This window comes from Danio rerio, chromosome 13 (assembly GCF_052040795.2).
Source record: "Danio rerio strain M-AB ecotype USA chromosome 13, GRCz13ab, whole genome shotgun sequence".
Lineage (NCBI taxonomy): Eukaryota > Metazoa > Chordata > Actinopteri > Cypriniformes > Danionidae > Danio > Danio rerio.
The window spans coordinates 51,317,501-51,339,803 of NC_141033.1; the positions used below are offsets into that span (position 1 = coordinate 51,317,501).

The window sequence follows — 22,303 nt, forward strand, 5'->3', positions numbered from 1 at the left end:
CTGCCAGTCAATCTTTCTATTGTTTTATCTATCGTTCAATTATTTAATATATTAATCTATCCATTAATCTATCGTTCTATCATTTATCTGTTGGTCTATAATTGTATCTGTCATTCCCTGTCCGTCTGTACATCCATTCATCTTTCTAGTTCTTCCTATCACTCTATTTGTCTTTCTGTCTTCCCATCTATCCATTTTTCTTTCATACTATCTATATTTCCTTCTGTCATTATTAATGCAATTACACATTATTCAATTTCAAACTATGGTGATGTACAGTATAAACACATTTCAGCTCTGAGTCTGAATATTTCAGTTTTCTGAGAGTGTGTGTGTTCTTGTGCTGTGCTCCACAGGTGACCCGGACAGCCCTATTGACCTCTCTCGGCCGGACTCAGTCTTGGTGAGCAGCGACCCAAAGCAGGACCACAACTACAGCAGCAGCAGCTCGTCCTTCCAGCGCTGCTCGTCTCGCTCTTCCTCCTCCTCCTCTTCCTCTCTGTCCTCTCTGGATGAAGCGGGCTGTGAGACAGGACAGGCCCACCGCGATGGCAGTGAAGGATTTCACAGCGAGGAAGACTCGGAAGAAGAAAGAAACCCACGTTTGATGCCCGTTCACAGGCGCCCGCTCACAGTAAAGTGCCCTCTTCCGGTTAAAAGCCCCCGATATGAGGTCAAAGCGGAGCTGGATGAAGAGCTAAAAGAGGCTGCTGGGTCACTTTTACATTTGGCGGGAATCCGTTCAGGTTTGGATCTCTCCAAGCGGACGGGCAAGAGAAAAAAACTGGAAAAGCATCGAAAATAAGCCAACAATTGTGACTTTATTTTTTTTTAACTGCCTGTCAGTCAGTGACTGTGCCTCCTCATATTTTTTCCACATCACCTTCTTCTCTCTGTATCTAAAATATCTGTTCATTAGCATTTTTCCATATGTTTTTATGCGTTTAAATTGCATTATGGGATCTTAATCTTTCTTTCAAAAACTTTTAACCCTGACAAGTTTAAAAAAAAAGACTTTTATGAACATTTTTAATAGTTTAAAGTGCTATATTGTCTGGATTGGTGTCGTATATAATGCTACAGAAACCTTATTATATATATATATATATATATATATATATATATATATATATATATATATATATATATATATATATATATAAATAATTATAATTAATTATTACTACTAAAATGTCAGTAAAAGTCCAAATAAACAGCAAAAATGAGTCCAAGGCACTCAAAAAATGTGGAAATAAAATATTAAAAAGCCTTTATTGACATGGCTATTCCTTAAAACTGCGCCAAGGCATGTCAATTAAGGCTTTATCATTTTTTTTCCCACATTTTTCCAGTGCCTTGGACTCATTTTTGCTGTTTATTCTGATGAATGTCTTACCCAAAGAGCACCGACACGTTATTTAAGCCACCCCTGAGCACTTTTTAATTTTGGATGTCAATAAAAGTCACTTTGTTAAACTGACGAGTTGAATTTCCAACATCAAAACTCATCAAACATCCTATAATACAATTCTCAAACGTAAATAAATGGAAAACACTGTTGATTAACAGATATTTTTACAGCAGTGTACGTTTCCCCTCATTTTTATATGAAAGAATTTCCCCTTTCTGACTACAAAAAAGTACTACGGCAATACGCGGAGGTGAACGAAGCCATACCGAGACTTTGGAGCGTCAATCTAATCTACGGGATGAAGGATTTCTTAAGGAGAAATTGATGTTTTTTTTTTCCTCTTAGACATTTGCATGCTTCCTCTAAGTGAGTGTCCTACTCTTCCAAGTGAATCTGTGGTATTTATACAGAGATCGAGTGCATGTTTGTGTTGTCGAAAGCACTAACCTCTCCTGTCGTCCACTTAAGCTCCTGAAAATGAGAATTATGTCAAGAATATTCCCCTTTTTTTTGGTTTTGTACTCGTCAATGGAAATGCAATAATCGCTATTTGGCGGACGGCGCTCTTTATGTTCATCTCTGGCACTGGATATCATTGCGATCTGAGCAGAGGGCCTGCAGAAAGGAATTATGGGTAACAGATTATTTTTTTTATTAATCCTGCCGTTAGTTTTTTTAGAATTAATCACTGGTGTTTGAGGATTTCCATTGGGTAAATCTCATGAAAATACGATGGTTATAAATTCACTCCAGAATATAAAAATGAATGAATGAAAAAATAAATAAATATTTTGCATTACTGTAACTGATTAGAGAAAAAAGGTTTTGCATTAAAATAATTATATATTTTAGGACATCTGCAACATTATTTTCTCCATTTTATAAATTCTCTTTCAGTTATTGCAATTTAGAAACAATGTAAATTTTCCATATAAATTTAAAAAATAAGTAAATAAATAATAATTTGCATTACTGTAATTGATAAATAAGGGGAAAACGATTTTTTAAGGATATCTCATTTTTCATTGCAGCATTTTTTTCCATTTAAATAATTCTCTTTTTTCAATTATTGTAGTTATAAAATACTATAAAAATAAATGAATAAATTAGAATATTTTGCATTACTTTAATTGATTAGTGAGAGAAAAAAAAAGTTTTGCATTACATTTTTAGATATCTTTAACATTATTTTCCCTTTTCATTAATTCATTTTTTTCAATTATTGTAATTGTAAATTTCTATAAAAATAAATAAATAAACAAAACAAAATTTTTGCATTATTGTAATTGATTACAATAAAAAAAATGGGAAAAAAATGTTTTTCATTGAAATATATATTTTAGAATATCTGCTACATTGTTTTTTCCAATTTTGTAGTTTTCGTTTGATAAATATTGCAATTGGAAAACATTGTGAATTTTTATTTTCTCTAACATTGTAAATTTTAATTTTCTCAAAATAAAAAAATAAGTAAAAAAATATATATATTGCATTATTGTAATCGATTAGCAAGTTAAAAAATATGTTTTAGCATACCTGCATTTTTCATTCCAATATACTTTTCCCTTATATAAAATTTATTTTTTTCAGTTATTGTAATTGAAAATTACAATAAAAATAAATGAATAAATAAAAACATAATATTTTGCATTACTGTAATTGATTAATAAGGGGGAAAAGATTTGTTTTAGGATATCTGATTTTTTAATGCAGCATTTTTTCCCATTGTATTAATTCGCTTTTTTTAGTTACTGTAATTGCAAGACATTGTAAATTATTATATGAATAAGTAAGAATATTTCGAATTACTGTAATCGATTAGCATGGAAAAAAGATGCTTTTAGGATATCTGGAACATTATTTTTTCTTTTTATTAATTCTCTATTTTCAGTTATTGTAATTGTAAATAACTATAAAAAAGTTAATAAATGAATAACAATATTTTTCATTACTGTAATTGATTAGCGAGAGAAAATGTTTTGCATTGAAATATACATTTAAAGATATCTGCAGCATTATTTTCCCGTTTTATCAATTCATTTTTCAATGATTGTAATTTTAAATTTCTATAAAAACAAACAAATAAATAAAAACATAATATTTTACGTCATTGTAATTAATTAGCAAGGAAAATATTATCTGATTTTTCATTGCAGCATTTATTTTCCATTTTTTATATCTTCAATTATTATACTTGTAAATTACTATAAAAATAAATGAATGAATAAATAAATAATATTTGCATTACTGTAATTGATTAGGGAGAAAAAAAATGTTTTGCATTAAAATATTTTTCAGTTATAGTAACTGTAAATTTCTACAGAAGAAATAAATAAATAAAAACATAATATTTAGCATCACTGTAATTGATTAGCAAGGAATTAATTGTGTTTTTAGCATATCAGATTTTTCATTGCAGCTTTTTTCCATTTTATTAATTCTCAGTTATTTTTCCAGTTATTGTAATTGAAAAACATCGTAAATGTCTATCAAAATAAAACAATGATATTATAGTATTAAATAATATCCATTTTATTAATATTATCTTTTTTTCAAGTTATTGTAAAACATTGTAAATTTGCTAGTAAATCAAACACTAACACGCTATATAAAAATAATTCAGTCTTTAATTAAATATTCCATTTCCCCCTAATATGTTAGTAAACATAATATACAGAAACTGCAAATAAAACCTTTTTTATTTACTGAATTATGATTTCTATGCGTTTATAAATTATTCAAATAATTTGGCATTAGAAAAAAAAGCTTATGTGTGCTTTGCTAGTAATAATAGTACTAAAATAAACAATTTTTAATGCAAAATATTTATTTATTATTATTTATTGATTTATTTTGGAGTGAAATCTGACCTGGAGGTGCTCTTGGATGGCTTCATGAGGTTTACTTTCAGATTATACCACATTTAACATCTGCAAAAATTATTAATAAACACACATCAGACCCAAGATGCATTGTGAAGCAAGTCTGAACACTGAAGACTGGAACGAATTCTCCCATCATCCTCTTTAGTTTGCGGCTCTCTGTGATTGGTCAGTATTTTTCATAAGTTTTGAGCTACTGTTTGATTCCCTCTGTTCAGAGCCTATGCAAAAACTCCAGCCGTGTAGCTCTATGATGAATATATATGTTGTCGTGTGTGTGTGTGTGTGTGTGTGTGTGTGTGTGTGTGTGTGTGTGTGTGTGTGTGTGTGTGTGTGTGTGTGTGTGTGTGTGTGTGTGTGTGTGTGTGTGTGTGTGTGTGTGTGTGTGTCGAAGTATGCATGTGTTTCTGTGCTCATGCATTGCCTGTTTGAATGCTTTCAGCTCTTTATGCATTTAAATCTAAAGGAACTAAAGACTTGGGTGCAAAACTGTCTAAAAATAGATCATATTTCACCTCAAAATCAAACAGAAATATGGGAAAATATATTTAGCATAAAGGAAATCCAGATTAAGGGTTGTTTTTTCATTATGACATTAATTTCTTGATGTTTTTAAACCCGTTTTCCTCCTTCAGATGACTTTTGCATTGAGCCTGCAGACAATTCTGGGGGAAAATTGGCACTTAATGAATCATTTTTGAATATTTGTTCTGTCAATAATGTTTTTATTGCTGTAATATAAATAAAAACAACTTATGTATGCTTATAAGTATTTATAAATCATGCTAGTATTTATTTTGGCTGTAATTTGTGGTGATTTTAATAGAAAAATAAAAATAATATTACAGTATTTGTTACAATAATACAGTTAAAATGATTCGATTTACAAGCAGACTTGACGTTTATTAAGTATTACAGTGATTGGATGTTTAATATTCAGTCTACTGTAATATTTATACATAATTCATTTAATTTTGGGGTGAAATATTGTGCTTTTTGCTGATAAACAGATCACTGCCACATTATAGGACAGATAGCTGAGGCTGGTTGGTTTAGCGGCTCATATTTGTGTGTTTATGAATGTTTCTGGTGCAGAAGGCCAACGCTGTGTGATACAGCAGCCACAAAACAAGTGTGTGTGTGGAGTGTGTTTACTTGCTTTTCCTCATTTTACTCTTTGTTTGAGACGTTTGAATCACAGCAAGTGTTGCAGCAGTGCCGAACCTGAACAACAGCCTGAACACACTCACTCACACTCAGATACATGCATGCACACAGGCTTGCAGATACAGTACATGTGTGCGCACATTCTAGCGGACAAACATACACACAAACATGAAGAAACAAGTCTGATACACACATTCATGCTAAGAGATACATACAGTTATACTAGCACACACACACACACACACACACAAACAAACACCCAGATACACGCATTTATGCTTACAGATATTCACATACAGTTAAATAAGCACACACACACACACACACTAAACTCTGATACACACATTCATGCTCACAGATTCTCGCGTACAGTTATATAAACATGCAAACACTCAGATACACACATGCAGTTATACAAGCACACACACACACACACACACATACTCAAAGATATATAAACACATTCCTCCACACGCACACACACACACACACACACACACACACAAATGCTCACATACACACGTACACACACAAACACTTTGATGCACACATTTATGCTCACAGATACTCACATACAGTTATAAACACACACACACACACACACATACTTAAAGACACACTTAGATACTCTTAATTTACTTAGAGATGCTCACAGTTATACAGGCGCGCACACACAAAATGTAGATATACACAATCATGTTCACTGATACTTGCATAGATTACCAAGAACACTCTAATGCACCACACACACTCACTCACACACACACACACACACACACACACACACACACACACACACACACACACATGTATATCATGTATATCCACACACGCCATCACAAACAGACACACACGCATTTACACATGGACTCTATGTATAAACACACACACACACACACACACACACACACACACATACATATGAGCCTCTCCTCTGGTCAGCTGACTTTAACTCCTCTACATGCCCTCTGTGTCTGTGTGTGTGTGTGTGTGTGTGTGTGTGTGTGTGTGTGTGTGTGTGTGTGTGCGTGTGTGCGTGCGTAAACCGCATCAGTGTCTGCTAAACCTGTTTCAGTTCCTCCTGTGCCATAATCTGCTTTGGTCTCTGTTGGACTACTGCTGACCTCTGACCTCTGTGTTGACTACTGAAACTGCCAATCAGCTGTCAGGGTGAATCTCAACCAAACCTGCCATCATAATTAACATGAAAGAGTCAGACGTTCAGTTTCACCTGCAGAAATTAAACCTATTTATTTTAACTTCTATTGAACTTTGCTGTCTATATTCACACACATTTCCCCCTTACACACACACCAGTCACAAACATGTCCATTTCATATACAGATGCTGTTTTGTTTATGCGTACTTGTTTATGTGGTTTACGAGGACAAATTGTATAATGCCATGGGTATGACCTGTTGTGTGGAGGTAAAGCGGGGGTTGGGGGATGATAATGTAACGTGGTAAAAAAAAGGGGAGGGGGGGGTAGGGGGTTGCAGAGGTAACAAGGACAAAAGTAAAGGGGGGGTTGATGTGCCGAGGTATCGTGGACGAAAGTGAAGAAATGGAGGGAGGGAGGGGGAAGGGGGTAACGTGTGAAGGTATCGTGGGCGAAAGTGAAGGGGGTGGGATTTGGTTTGAGAGTTGGGGGGGGTGCAGAGGTGGAGGTATCAAGGACGAAAGGGGGTGCGGATTATGTGCGGTGGTATCGTGGACAAAAGTAAAGGGGGGGTAGGGTGCGGGGGTATCGTGGGTTGAAGTTAAGATGGGGGTAAGGGTGGGTGGTGGTGGGGTGGGGGTTGCAAAGGTAGCACGACAAAAGTGAAGGGGGATAGGGGGTGGGGTGCGAGATATCGCGGACAGAAGTGAGGGGGGTGGGAGGTGGTTTGAGGTAGGGAGTTGGGGGGGTGCGGAGATGGAGTTGGGAATTAGTTGTGGTGGTATCGTGGACAAAAGTGAAGGTGGGGAGGGGGTGGATTGGGATGGGGTAAGGGGTTGGAGGGGATACGGTAGTTGAGGTATCGTGGACAAAAGTGAAGGGGGGCAGGGGGTGGATTGGGATGGGGTAAGGGGTTGGAGGGGATACGGTGGTGGAGATATCGTGGACAAAAGTGAAGGGGGGCAGGGGGTGGATTGGGGTGGGGTAAAGGGGTTGGAGGGGATACGGTGGTGGAGATATCGTGGACAAAAGTGAAGGGGGCAGGGGGTGGATTGGGGTGGGGTAAGGGGTTGGAGGGGATGCGGTGGTGGAGGTATCGTGGACAGACGTGAAGGGGGCAGGGGGTGGATTGGGATGGGGTAAGGGGTTGGAGGGGATACGGTGGTGGAGGTATCGTGGACAAAAGTGAAGGGGGGCAGGGGGTGTATTGGGGTGGGGTAAGGGGTTGGAGGGGATGCGGTGGTGGAGGTATCGTGGACAAAAGTGAAGGGGGGCAGGGGGTGTATTGGGGTGGGGTAAGGGGTTGGAGGGGATGCGGTGGTGGAGGTATCGTGGACAGACGTGAAGGGGGCAGGGGGTGGATTGGGATGGGGTAAGGGGTTGGAGGGGATGCGGTGGTGGAGGTTTCGTGGACAGACGTGAAGGGGGCAGGGGGTGGATTGGGATGGGGTAAGGGGTTGGAGGGGATACGGTGGTGGAGATATCGTGGACAAAAGTGAAGGGGGCAGGGGGTGAATTGGGATGGGGTAAGGGGTTGGATGGGATGCGGGGGCAGAGGTATCATGGACAAAAGTGAGGGGGGGGGGCAGGTGTGCGGGGATATCTCGGACGAAAGTGAAAGGGGGTTGGGGGGTGGTTTAAGGTAGAAAGTTGGAGTTGTGGAGGTGGAGGTGTGGTTGGGGATTATGTGCGGAGGTATCGTGGGGGGGGCGTAGGGTGCGGTGGTATTGCAGGTTAAGGTAAAGATGGGGTAAAGGGGGGTGGTGGATTAAAGAGAATGTAAAGAACAGAGGCGGAGGGGTTTGATTAGGCCCCCTAATAGTAACTCTGGGGGCTCCAAAACGGCATAGGTCTTAAGCGGGTCACACAACGAATACTCCGCTTAGCGCGGTGACACAGCGTGCACATGACAATTGGACGTTTCGTACAGCAGATGCGCACATTTGCATGCTATTTAAAATGAAACCATTCAGATGGCGCTCTGTGGTGCGGCAGAAATATGTCCTGAGTTGTAGCTGGGCACTGCGGCACCAGTGTGCTTACACTGATCGAAATCTATGTTTAGAGTTCTAAAAGGCACAGTGCTGTGAGGTACGACGCAGTGTGTAAATAAAATATAAAGACTATAGACTAAACTACACCTAATAATTAAATCAAATGAAACTGAGAATTGTCAAGAATAGTTTTATCTGTGGCTCTGTGTGTATAAATGGGAAATGTGCATGAAAATATTCTGCAAACAAAAAGTCAAAAACAGATTGGCTCGACTTCTCATTTCTGAAATATACTTGTGAGATTCACCCAAAAAGCCTAGAATAAATCTGGGAACCGTTGAGCCCACGTGTCTGTATTTTTCTTTGAACATGAGTGTATTATTATGACACGAGTTGTTTTGTGAACTGCCATTATGAATCTCAGTGTAGAGTGATTGATCTTCTGCTTTACCGGTGTAAATACTGCCAGTCTGATCTGATCTGATCCGCCACTTCAGTATCAGTTTGTTTCTGTCTGCCGTCTGTCACACAGACTCCTTTTGTTTTGTATGCTAACCTCTGTTAATAAAATGTTTATAAAATTTATTTTCGCCAAAGATATGCAACTGCATTATACGGTATTACTGAATAAAAGATGATGTTGTTTTACTTACGATGCCCTGTCCAGATATCTGAACACGAACGTGAGTTTTGAGTTGTCATGATTTCAGTATCAATGTCATGAGTAAATCTGATATAAATATTGTCTTTCATGGATGAATGGATAGTAGATGATGGATCGATGGATAGACAGACAGACAGACAGACAGACAGACAGACAGACAGACAGACAGACAGACAGACAGACAGACAGACAGACAGACAGACAGACAGACAGACAGACAGACAGACAGACAGACAGACAGACAGACAGACAGACAGACAGACAGACAGACAGACAGACAGACAGATAGATAGATAGATAGATAGATAGATAGATAGATAGACTGACGGACGGACGGACGGACGGATAATTGGTAGGATAGATACTATATAGATTGATGGATACTATGGATGGATGGATGGATGGATGGATGGATGGATGGATGGGTAGATGATATAGATGGATAGATACTATATAGATGGATAGATACTATAGATGAAGGATAGATACTATATAGATGGATAGATACTATAGATGAAGGATGGATAGATACTATAGATGGATAGATAATATAGATGAAGGATGGATTGATACTATAGATGGATAGATGCTATATAGATAGATACTATAGATGTATAGATACTATGGATGGATGAATAAATATTATAGATGGATTCATAGATACTATAGATGGATAGATACGATGGATGGATGGATGGATAGATATGGATGCATGGATAGATAGATAATATAGATGGATAGATACTATATATGGTAGATACTATATAGATGGATGGATACTATAGATGTATAGATACTATGGATGAATAGATGGATACATAGATACTATAGGTGGGTGGATAGATAATATAGATGGATAGATTATATAGATGATGAATGGATAGATACTATAGATGGATGGATATATACAATAGATGGATATATACTTTAGATGGATAGATACTATATAGATGGATGGATACTATAGATGTATTAATACTATGGATGAATGGATGGATGAATGGATACTATAGATGGATAGATACTATAGATGGATATATACTTTATATGGATAGATACTATATAGATGGATGGATACTATAGATGTATTGATATTATGGATGGATGAATGGATACTATACAGTAGATGGATAGATAATATTTAGATGGATGGATCCTATAGATGTATTAATACTATGGATGGATGAATGGATACTATAGATGGATATATTCTATAGATGGATAGATAGTATATAGATGGATACTATAGATGGATGGATACTATAGATGTATTAATACTATGGATGAATGGATACTATAGATGGATGGATACTATAGATGTATTAATACTATGGATGTATGAATGGATACTATAGATGGATATATTCTATAGATGGATAGATAGTATATAGATGGATACTATAGATGGATGGATACTATAGATGTATTAATACTATGGATGAATGGATACTATAGATGTATTAATACTATGGATGAATGGATACTATAGATGGATGGATACTATAGATGTATTAATACTATGGATGGATGAATGGATACTGTAGATGCATGGATGGATGAATGGATACTATAGATGGATGGATATTATATGGATATTGGATATGAATGGATGGATGGATATAGATAGATAGATAGATAGATAGATAGATAGATAGATAGATAGATAGATAGATAGATAGATAGATAGATAGATAGATAGATAGATAGATAGATAGATAGATAGATAGATAGATAGATAGATAGATAGATAGATAGATAGATAGATACTTTGGATGGTTGGATGGATGGATATATATTGTAGATGGATGGATGGATATAGATAGATAGATACTATATATTGATGGACAGATTAATACTGTAGATGGATATATATTGTAGATATATCCTAATTAATTGCTTCAGGTGTGTTTGATCAGGGTTGGAGCTGAACTTTGCAGGAAGGTCGATCTCCAGGTACAGGGTTGAGCACCACTGCTGTAGATGTATAGATACTATAGATGGATGGATAGATACTATACATGGATACTATAGATAGATAGATACTATAGATGGAATGGATGGAGTATTTAAATTCATTTCTAAAATTAAAAAATTACGTCTGTCATATCGCTCTATAGTAAATCAATAAGCAAAGGGTGTATTTTGCAGAATGTACTTTAAGCTATTAATTTAGGAAACATATTGTCTTTGTAACAGAAAATCCATATTATTACACATAATTAATTGCAGGATGTTAATGTTGAATATTGTATATGGGCTAGTAGGTGTCTATTTTATCACTGTTCATGACTTGTAAATTTTCCTGTTAATCATCTGGTCGAACTGCTCCACCTGCTGGATATAAAATGAACACACAGATTCTAATCAAAATAGACTGTTTATTATCCTAGCACATATTGTAGGTCTTAAAGTGAACACTTAATCTGTACAAGTTAATCCACTGAAAAAAAAAAAAAAACTATCTTTAATATTTAATCAAAATCTGACGCTTTGCTTGACAAAGAAAACCGGTGACAGGCAAAAAAAAAACTTACAGCAGAATAATTATTAGATATGTAATTCCACATAGCCTAAATGAAATATAACCAACATGGGTATAGCTTTAACATAAAGAACGTGTATATGAACAAGGACTTTTAATTTTCAGTCACCCAGCTCAAGTGCTTCCTGTAAACTGTCTTCCAATTACAAAATCGCAGCATTTAAGGTCTTATTTCTTTAAAAATCCTCACTGTCTGACTGATATACGTTATAAAATGGGTCTCAGACCGGACAAGAAGCACTGGATTAAATCACATTTATCCCTGTCACGTCTTTAAAATTAGAAAATGTATTATACCACAGTATTTTCAATGGATTTTCTCACCTGCTGCTGATTTTTAGCGGTCTTTCATCTCGTTTTACACTTGAACAACTCAACAAATGCTTAAGTCTATTACACTGATTATATGTTCATTACATTACAACATGGATGCTGTACAAGGAACCTTATTAAATTAAAAATAATCAAATTAACCGTTCACCGGAAGTTTAGATGTGGCCAGGCCCGGATTGGCTAATCGGGAGGCCCGGGAGAATTCCCGGTGGGCCGGTCCGTTTTTTGGCCGCGAGGGCCGGTGTCCCAAGCTGCAGAATCTGTTGCTCTCAGCAGTCACACTTTTCAAATTTATTTATTTACTTGACCACAGCCTTTTTATTCATTATTTTACCGCATCTCTTCTCTTTTCATCTATTTTAATGATTATAAAACTCAGTTGTGTCTCCTTTCTGAATGCAGCTATTGTGGTCCAGCGGTTAGCGCGTTAGAAAAAGACGCTGTGGACCCGGGATCGATCCTCGTTAGAGTAACTTATTGTTTTCATTTTTATTGTTAAGACATATAATACTGTTAGGGTTGTTGAACATTTGAAGTTCTAAAGCAGCTGTTTTCTCAAAAAAAGACGTGATAGTGTCATTAGAAACTGATTTGGAAATGACCTTATTTTAATATAGTCAGTCGTGAACTGAGGTGGGCCGGTCTGAGGCTTGAAACTCCAGGGCTGAAAAGGAGTCCCACTCCGGCCCTGGATGTGGCTGAAAAACACTAGCTAATTGGCGCACACAGATAATGATGATGTGAGTTCAATTATTGCTTATTTAGTTCATTACTTGCTTGCTTGCCTCCACTTTCAGCAGCAAATGTATGTACATTATGGTGGACAAACTATAAGAGAAAGAAATAAAACCTTGAGAAGCCTGATCAGACTGTGAACAGAGTGTCGATGAGGTCTCCAGAAACACCAGATGGCGCTGTTTGCCCGATTCTTCACTATATTTCTTCATGCTTTCATGTTTCATTCAATCATAACAATACAATCTTACATATTTTACACTTACGCATCTTTAATTTCAACTGCACTTTTTATCACATAATCATTCATTCACTTTCTTTTTGGCTTAGTCCCTTTATCAATCTGGGGTCGCCACAGCGGAATGAACCGCCAACTTATCCAGCATATGTTTTAGGTAGCGGATGCCCTTCCAGCCGCAACTCATCACTGGAAAAATCACATAATCTATCCCTGTGAATTTTTTTTTTTATCAGGTTAATTAGGCAGGTCATTGGACAAGAGTGGATTGTTCTGTTTCCCAGTCAAAACCAGTTCCTGGAGGGCTGCAGCCCTGCACAGTTTAGTTCCAACCCTGCTTCAACACACTTAAGCTGCGGTCACACTGGGCTTTTCCTCCCATAGACTTCAATTCATATGAACACAAATGCGTCAGACCGGAAACGTAGGGTCATGCGTCAAGTTTCGCAGGTTGCTGTGGTGCAAAGTTCAAGCTTGGTGAAATCGCATCACTTGACTGCTTGAAACCAATCGTGGACCAAAACATGAAATCTCTGGGCAGAAATTAAAAACATGGAGCAATCGCTCGCTTTTTTAATGCCTAATAATCTTGTTTAATCCCGCCCCTTTTCACAGCGCCGTACAACAGAATTTCGCACACACAAACTCTAGTGTGACCGCAGCTTCACCTGTAGGTTTAATTTTTAAATTTATATTTTCTATAGGTAGCTTTAAAATTTTTTATTTGTACATCTAATTTAACAAAATAACTTACAATAACATTCCAAAAACTAGCACACCCTCATTTATATGTTAGGGGAAAATTTCAAGATTTTCAAACAATTTAGAGAAATAAATTTATATTTGTAATTTTGCAATATTTCGCATAGATCTAAATGTATTTTTTCCATTTCTAACGATGTTTGGTCGATGGTAATTATTAATTTCTGTTTAATTAATTACAATTTTATATTTGTGCATAGACATTAGATTAGTCAGTACTGAAGCCAAATCTGGAGCTTATCGAACAAAATAACCCACGATAACGGTCCAAAATTAGTAGCCCAAATTTATATGTTTGGAGAAAATATTAAGATTTTTAAAATCATTCATATATATATATATATATATATATATATATATATATATATATATATATATATATATATATATATATATATATATATATATATATATATATGAAAAATAAACAAATGTATATATAAATTTATTTATTTAGTTTTTGCAATATTTTGCATAGATTAATTTTTTTTTTCTGAAGACGTTCAGTGACTAAAATACTATAATAATCATTAATATCTTGCATAAATCAGTTTTTACACCTATGCTCACTGAGAAATGGATAAAAATATTCTCTTTCGGAATGGGGTGCATTCATTAATTATGAGCTTTCTTTATATTTACGTTAAAAAATAAAAACATTTAGCTTAAAAATATAGTATTTGTTATGGTGTAATTTATTTAATATTATTGTGTTATGATTAGCCTAAATAATATTTTAAAATGAACAGATGAACCTCATAATAAATGCTTAATTGACATCAAAGACAAAACACGAGAATGATATATTTTATCTTTGACATGCAAATGCGCTTGTATTATCCATAGACTGTAAAGGTATTATCCTGTAAATAGAGCATCTCCAGCTCTGGTGTTTGCAGTCAGCAGGAGTGAAGCGAGCAGCTGATGGTGTGATTGACAGCTCCAGCTGGTGTCAGCTGTCCAATAATCTGCCAGAGCTCAGCGTCAAGTGGGCTGGAGCTGCGCTGTGATTGGCTGCTGTCGTTAAACGTGTGTCAGCTGCTGATCTGGAGGACAATGCAGGACTGTACTGCTGTAATGCTGGACGAACAGCTGATGCAGACCTCAGAAACACCTCATCATCATCATCATCATCATCACGTCACACGCTGCCTCAAATATGGAAATTAATAATAGGAGTGTCATTATAATTATAGCTACAATACTGATCAAACTTTCAGGAGAACAGAAGACAGACAGACCTGTTCATGTTATATTAAATTGCAATATTATTTCACATCCTTTACTGTATTTTTGAGCATTAAGTGCAGATTGGTGAGACACAAGAGACTAAACAAGCATATGTATGCAGAGTTTACATTTCCCAAAAACAAAATGCATTTACATGTCTTAAAAGGTTATTCATACAGTGTGAAAAATTGCCTTAAACACACACACACACACACACACACACACACACACACACACACACACACACACACAGGCTATAGGCTATACATTTTTAAATCAAATTAAACTTAAGTAGGGGCTGCACGGTGGCGCAGTGGTAGCATGTTCGCCTCACAGCAAGAAGGTCGCTGGGTCAGTTGGCGTTTTTAGTTTTTGTTTGAGTTTGCATGTGGGTTTCCTGGTGCTCCAGTTTTCCCCACAAGTCCGAAGACATGGTACAGGTGAATTGGGTAAGCTAAATTGGCCGTAGTGTGTCTGTGAATGAGTGTGTGTGAATGTTTCCCAGTGCTGGGTTGCCGAAGGACATCCGCTGCGTAAAACATATGCTGGATAAGTCGGCGGTTCATTCTGCTGTGGTGAACCCAGATAAATAAGGGACTAGGCCGAAAAGAAATTGAATGAATGAATAAACTTGAGTAATTTTAACTTACAAAGAGACTTAAAACAGCTCAATTTAGAAACATGATAACTTATGATTAACATAAAAGCATGTGTTGTCATGCCATATTAATCATATTTTTTAGTGCATGATACATTATTATTTAACAATTTATTATTTTGCTATTGTTACATTTTAATATTTGTCATATTTTTAAATTATTGCTACATTTAATTTGATGTTTTTAACGACTGCAGGACTGTATATCTACTGTAACCTACATTATTTTTTGCGATTAAAATGCTTTAAATAAACAATTTGCTTTAATAAAAAGACATTTTGATGATGTGATATGATTCTTAATGTCTTTTTGGGGGGAACAGGGCAAGTGAGCACATGCTGAAATTAAAGACCAGCTTAAAGAAATCCACAAGTGACTCAATGTGTGTGATGATAAGAGACGCTTGATCTCTCTCACACACTCACTCACTCACTCACTCAAGAGGTCACAGCTCACAGTTGTCCGCTTGTTCGCCATAAAGCTCGTCCAACTGCTGACAGAATGAGAGTAAATAACAAATGCAGAAGCAGCAGATGAGGGTTACACTTACAACAATAACTGTGTGGCAGAAAACGCAGTCGATTATATTTGTGTAAACCCCGACCATCTGATTCCTGAACGCGCGATTCTTAAGAGCCGATTCTTTTAGCCTAAGTGAATCGATAACAATCGTAATCCTAAATTCTTTAATATTTTTTTTTGAAAAGCGGCTTACAACATTTGCCCTATATGTTTTTGATTCTCTAAACGTATTATTTCAAACCTTTTCTATTAAACTGTAGGGCAAAAAGGGTACTTCCTGACGAATGACTCTTACGATTCGATGTGACATGTTATAATGAATCAACAACATAGAGTGCAAACAGTGTAGTCCGATTCACTAGTGAATTAATTCTACATAAAAGTTTTTAACACATAAATAAAAAATATTGCACGTTCTTGACGAAGTCGATTAGTTTTTAGTGAATAAGGTCAACCAGTGTATGCAAAAACACGACTGTTAAACGTATGAGTCGATTCTTTTAAGTACTGAATCAACAAGATTCGATTCCCAAACACTCGTAGTCGATGAAGTTTGACCGCCGAACACAAGGTTCCTTGCCTGATAAATGCTGTTTTTAACATTTGAAAGAATGTATTATACATATATCAGAGTTTCTTACGATTTAAAATGCAGTTTTAACAGTGTACTTTAAAAGAGTTGAACATATTTCGGCTTCTCTCCATTTATACAAAGGACTGGAGCACCTGCAACATGGCCGCTGACTTTTGGAGAATCATTTAGGATTTCAAGGTAAGTTAAAATCTTAATCGGTGTGTTTATTGACGTTTACACATACATACAAACATACATACATACATACATACATACATACATAAACACACACACACACACACACACACACACACACACACACACACACACACACACACACACACACACACACACATACATACATACATACACAAATACACACATACATACATACATACATACATACATGCATACATACACACACACACACACACACACACACACACACACACACACACACACACACACACACACATACATACATACATACATACACACACAAATACACACATACATGCATACATACATACATAAATATATCTGATAACTAAATATAACTGGAAACCCTGCAGTAGTTTGGCCAGTTATATTTCTGATGTTTTTACACAGGCTAGTTTAGTATTGGCTTGCTCTCAGATTGTTTTTGTTTTCCATGTTTCAAAGTTGTAATTGCTGTTGTGGATATCATTCATTTGAGTTTATATAATGTTAGTTTTTGTTTTATATTAATATTTGAGAGTAAAACATATTGGTTGAACAGAAGGATTAGCGTCATATCAGTATGATTAAAAGACCTAATTCATATTTTGATGTTTTTTTTTTTTTTTGGTATTTACTTTAAATTCAACTTTTTTTTTTGAATGTCTACAGTAAATTGTAAATTAGAAGCTTGTAGTTTTTTAGTGGTTTTAGTTGGTTTTAGCTGGTCATTTTCCAGCCTGACCAGCTAAGACCAGGCTGGAAAACAGCCTGAAAACGGCCAAAAAACTTCTAAAACCCGGCTAGTCAACCAGCTAAAACCAGCCAATCAGCTTAGGCTGGTTTAAGCTGGATTTTCAGCAGGGTTTTCCAACATTATCAGAAAAATTTTGTGTCATCTGTGCCTTGAAACTAAATTTAGCTGAGTATTTAATCAAACACATGTTTCTGTGAATCTCCACACCCCACAAATAACATACAATCCACTGAAGAGCCAAGACAACAACTGAGTGCATCTGTTTGTGGCTGCCATTATTCTGCTGTTTTTAAGGCTTTGGCATGGCTTTATTCATCATGGCCTCCAGCGTTCAGAGATTCCCAAATCCCAACCATTTTTCTATACATATCAATTCAGCATTGTGCACATTTGCAATAGTCACATCAAAAGATGTGCAATGCTGAGTCTGATTTATAGTTGACCAGGAGCTACCAAATTGTATTTAATTATTCAAAATGTATTTGATTTATGCAAAAAAAAAAAAAAAAAAAGTTGTTCATTTATTGTCCCATTTGTAGTCCAAATATCCACATTTCAAAGCGAAAACAAGATTATTTTTCTCACCCCATTGGCCGATAATTTTGCTTGTTTTAAGGGAAAAACTCTTAATTTTGACTTTTTTTTTCAGAAGGTGAAAACAAGCAATATTTTTACTTGAAGAATTTTAAAATATTTAAACTAGAAAATGGACGAAGAAAAGCATTTATTGCATTGTGATCATTCTATTTCTGTAATTAGTACTGTTAGACTCCTCAGAAAATTGTCAAGTAGAGATATTCAGACCTTCTTGTGAAACTATTTGTATCGCAATTTTTATTAAAAAAAAAAAATTACAATATAATATATTTTCAATATCGTGCAGCTTGAATGCCTGGAGCTCTCAAATATCTGCTTTGAAATTGATTTTGAGTCTCAACATTAAAATGATCCCACTAGTCATGGTATTGCTGGAATATCATGATATTTTAAAATATCTTTTCCAGATTTAAGATTTCAGAGGTTTTTGTTTTTCACTTAAAATTAAGTTTCCATATATTAAATTAGCCTAAGTTAATCGCTAAAGTTATTGAGATTATTGTTATTCATAACAGTATATTCCAGCGTTATGGATGTGACACCTTTTGGTTATGGATGTGACAGATGGTTTTATTGCCGCTTGTGTGACTTTGGTAAATCAAATAAAATTGTCTAAAAACATTAACTGAAGCATTTGAGTATTTTTAAAGTACTTTAAAAGACTTGCTTACACAAAAAAACATAGAAATGGTTTCGTTATTTTGGTGAAAACTTAAATTTTTTCATGGCAAAGTTGAGATTTGCATGGAATTGCACATATGCAATACACAATGTGATGAATTCTATTTATTTTATGCAATCGTTGTTTATCTAAATTTGACCAATCAGATGAAGTCTTACTATCTGTATCCCCGTCTTTTTAATATTTTGTTAATATAAATAAATAAAAAATAACCTGAATTGCCTAATCAACATTTGTTTTATCTGAAAAAAAAAATACACATATATATATATATATATATATATATATATATATATATATATATATATATATATATATATATATATATATATATATATATATACATATATATGGCTGATTCCAGCGTTATGGATGTGACATTTGCAGTAAAAATTCAAAACATAAATTCGCAGAGAAAGTATACGTTAACATTATATTGAATCATCTGTTTATATTTTCCAAAACAACTAACCACAGAGTTATGGGATCAAAAAAATTCAATCTGTGAACATTTTTGTACTTTAAATGAGGAAAATAAACATGCGTTATGGATGTGACAAAAAAAGTCTGCGAGTTTACAGTATACAACATATTTCGTAGAAATTCTGTGAATTAAACTGCACAACCCAAAATAAATATTCCTTAACAAAAGGATAAGAGTTGGCTCTTTATAGAACAAAACTGATTGATTTTATTTTATTTTGACATTTTTGAGGGAAAAGCTTTGTTATGGATGTGACACTTTTTCGTTATGGATGTGACGGATGTGAAATTGCCATTTGTGTGACTTTGGAAAATCAAATATAATAGTTTGAAAACATTGACAGACACATTTTTAAGTATTTTTAAAGTACTGTAAAACACTTGCCTGCGCAAAAAATGTAGAAATGGTTTCGCTATTTTGGTGAAAACATTTTTCTTTTCATGGCAGGGTTGACATTTTTATGGAATTGCTCATATATATATATATATATATATGCATTCGCGTGGGTTTCCTCTGGGTGCTCTGGTTTCCCCCACAGTCCAAAGACATGCGGTACAGGAGAAATGAGTATCTAAATCGTCCATAGTGTATAAGTGTGAGTGTGTATAGATGTTTCCCAGTGATGGGTTGTGGCTGGAAGAGCATCCGCTGCGTAAAACATGTGCTGGATAATTTGGCGGTTCATTCCCCTGTGGCGACCCCAGTTTAAAAATGGCACTAAGCCGAAAAGAAAATGAATAAATGAAAACAGAAATTTGAGCCCCTGTTTTAAGACGCTGTTTTAATCCACACCACACCGAGTCTAATTTGACCATTGCACAAACAAGTATGACATGATTTAATATATTAATCTAACTTTCCTCAACAAGCTTCAGTCAGACGGATTGGAGAAAGACGGAGCGATGATGTCATGACACATGATCTAATTCCAGGGCTAGATGACGGGATCATACATTTCCCCCTAATTTAGGGGTAATTAAATGAACAGTGCTCCTTTTCTGCACACTGTAATTGAAACGGGAGACCGAGCCCTAATCTTCCTCTCAAATGAATGACTGCTCGCCACAGACTTTCCTGACAGGTCACACTGAATTATATCCCATCTCTTTAAGAAAAAATGTCAAATATATATAATTCAATGTACAAAGAATAATGTTTAGATTCAAGCTTTAAACTGTATATTAATAGTCTCTAACGTGAGATGAAAATTAATATATCTGTGTATATATTTAAGATGTTTTCAAATAACCTAAAATGTATTGTCTAATCAACAATAGACATTTAAAAAGCCTTTGCTTATAATAATATAATATGTTAAATTTTTGTGTTATTTTCAGCATTATTTATTTATTTATATACACACACACACACACACACACACATATATATATATATATATATATATATATATATATATATATATAATTGTTAACATGCTTTACTTCTTTAATAATCTATTTATATTTATTAATTTATTTATTTATTCATAAATTTTATATCAGGATTTAATTAAAAAATGCATATAATTAATTAGGCCTGCACAATTAACTGTTTGTAAACCGAAATTGCGATTTGAAGGGGTACGATTTTTAAAGTTACAGCAAAAGCTGCGATCATTTTGATGCGCTATCAAATATGGTCAAAAAGCATATCTTTTTTTAATAATCTAATAGGAAAATAGAACACAATATAAATGTAAAGATTTTATCCATTTTTATATATAAGATTTATTTACATTTAATTTAATTCTAAAATACTGTATTTTCTTTTCTCTATTTGTCATGACGACTGACAACTTTATTGGAAAAAATGGCAACAATGTTTAAGCGATTGTACATAAACAGTAGTATAGTGTAGTGTACTTTGAGATTATGCATGGTCTTTCTTTGGTGCTGTTAAAACCACCACATCAAACCTGCTGCTCTTTTATGAAATTGTAGTAAATCAAATTTTAAATGACAGTTTTGATCAGATAAATCACATATAGATTATTTCTCCAAGTTGTGCAACATTATTATTAATTAAAAGCTTATAAAATATATTTGTATGTCCTTTAATGTAAATACATAGGAGTTCATGCAGTGGAGGCTTAATTTTTGCTCATTTCTGCAAGTCTGTTCTTCATTTTGATTGTTTATTTTACACTAAAATGACAAGCTAAAAGATTCTAAAAAAACAGTAATGACATGTATTTGAAAATCAACCGAAAGCCGCTGATCTTCATTTTAAATCAGATCACTCAGATCTTTAGGATCATATAAACTAAAAGGTCTTTATCAGTAAACTCAAAAACAGTTTTGCTACTTGAAGCTGAGCATGTTGAATGTAGGATTTAAACATCTGACTTGAGCAGCTGAAACACACACACTTGCATACACGCACGCACAGCAAATTACAAATGCTGAGACATGATGCTCTCTTTGTTCAGACTTTCAGCTGCCTGGATTCACTTCTGCCACCGTCCATCACAAACAAACACACACACATGCTCGCACACAAATTATATTGTTTTTCTATTTTTTTTGTAAACATCAACACAGTTATAAACAAACAAATCTCCATGGGTATTTACATTTTTTCATAGCACAGTATCAACCGGTGAACAGTAAATAAATAGACAATGATCAACTGGTTGCAGTACAAGCAAATATTTGTTGGCGTGTGTAAACACTTACGGTCATACATTCATTAACACTACACTCACTTCCATTAG

General features: G+C 35.0%; 2 protein-coding genes and 1 long non-coding RNA gene across 9 annotated transcripts in view; all 3 read left to right on the top strand.

Moving 5' to 3' along the window:
- Positions 1 to 2,271, top strand: part of foxn2a (forkhead box N2a) — a 70,441-nt gene extending 68,170 nt beyond the window's left edge. Inside the window, exons 6-7 of one of the 2 annotated variants that reach the window (XR_015506456.1) lie at positions 357 to 1,052; positions 1,353 to 2,080. Coding sequence is in view for 1 of the 2 variants with exons in the window: in XM_087279843.1 (XP_087135969.1) it covers positions 357 to 805 (449 nt within the window). In the remaining variant the exon portion in view is untranslated. Of the gene's footprint in view, positions 1 to 356 lie in introns of both variants that reach the window. The other variant, XM_087279843.1, reaches the window with a different exon arrangement.
- The window catches only part of LOC147841212 (uncharacterized), a 1,204,737-nt gene that overhangs the window by 141,555 nt on the left and 1,040,879 nt on the right, over positions 1 to 22,303 (top strand). The gene's annotated exons all lie outside the window — the stretch shown is intronic.
- LOC147834325 (protein myomixer-like) overlaps positions 16,807 to 22,303 on the top strand; it is a 48,193-nt gene continuing 42,696 nt past the window's right edge. For 3 of the 6 annotated variants that reach the window (XR_015506471.1, XR_015506468.1, XR_015506470.1), the window contains exon 1: positions 17,000 to 17,070. The gene's annotated coding sequence lies outside the window, so the exon portion shown is untranslated. Of the gene's footprint in view, positions 17,071 to 22,303 lie in introns of all 6 variants that reach the window. The other 3 variants (XM_087279854.1, XM_087279855.1, XR_015506469.1) reach the window with 2 other exon arrangements.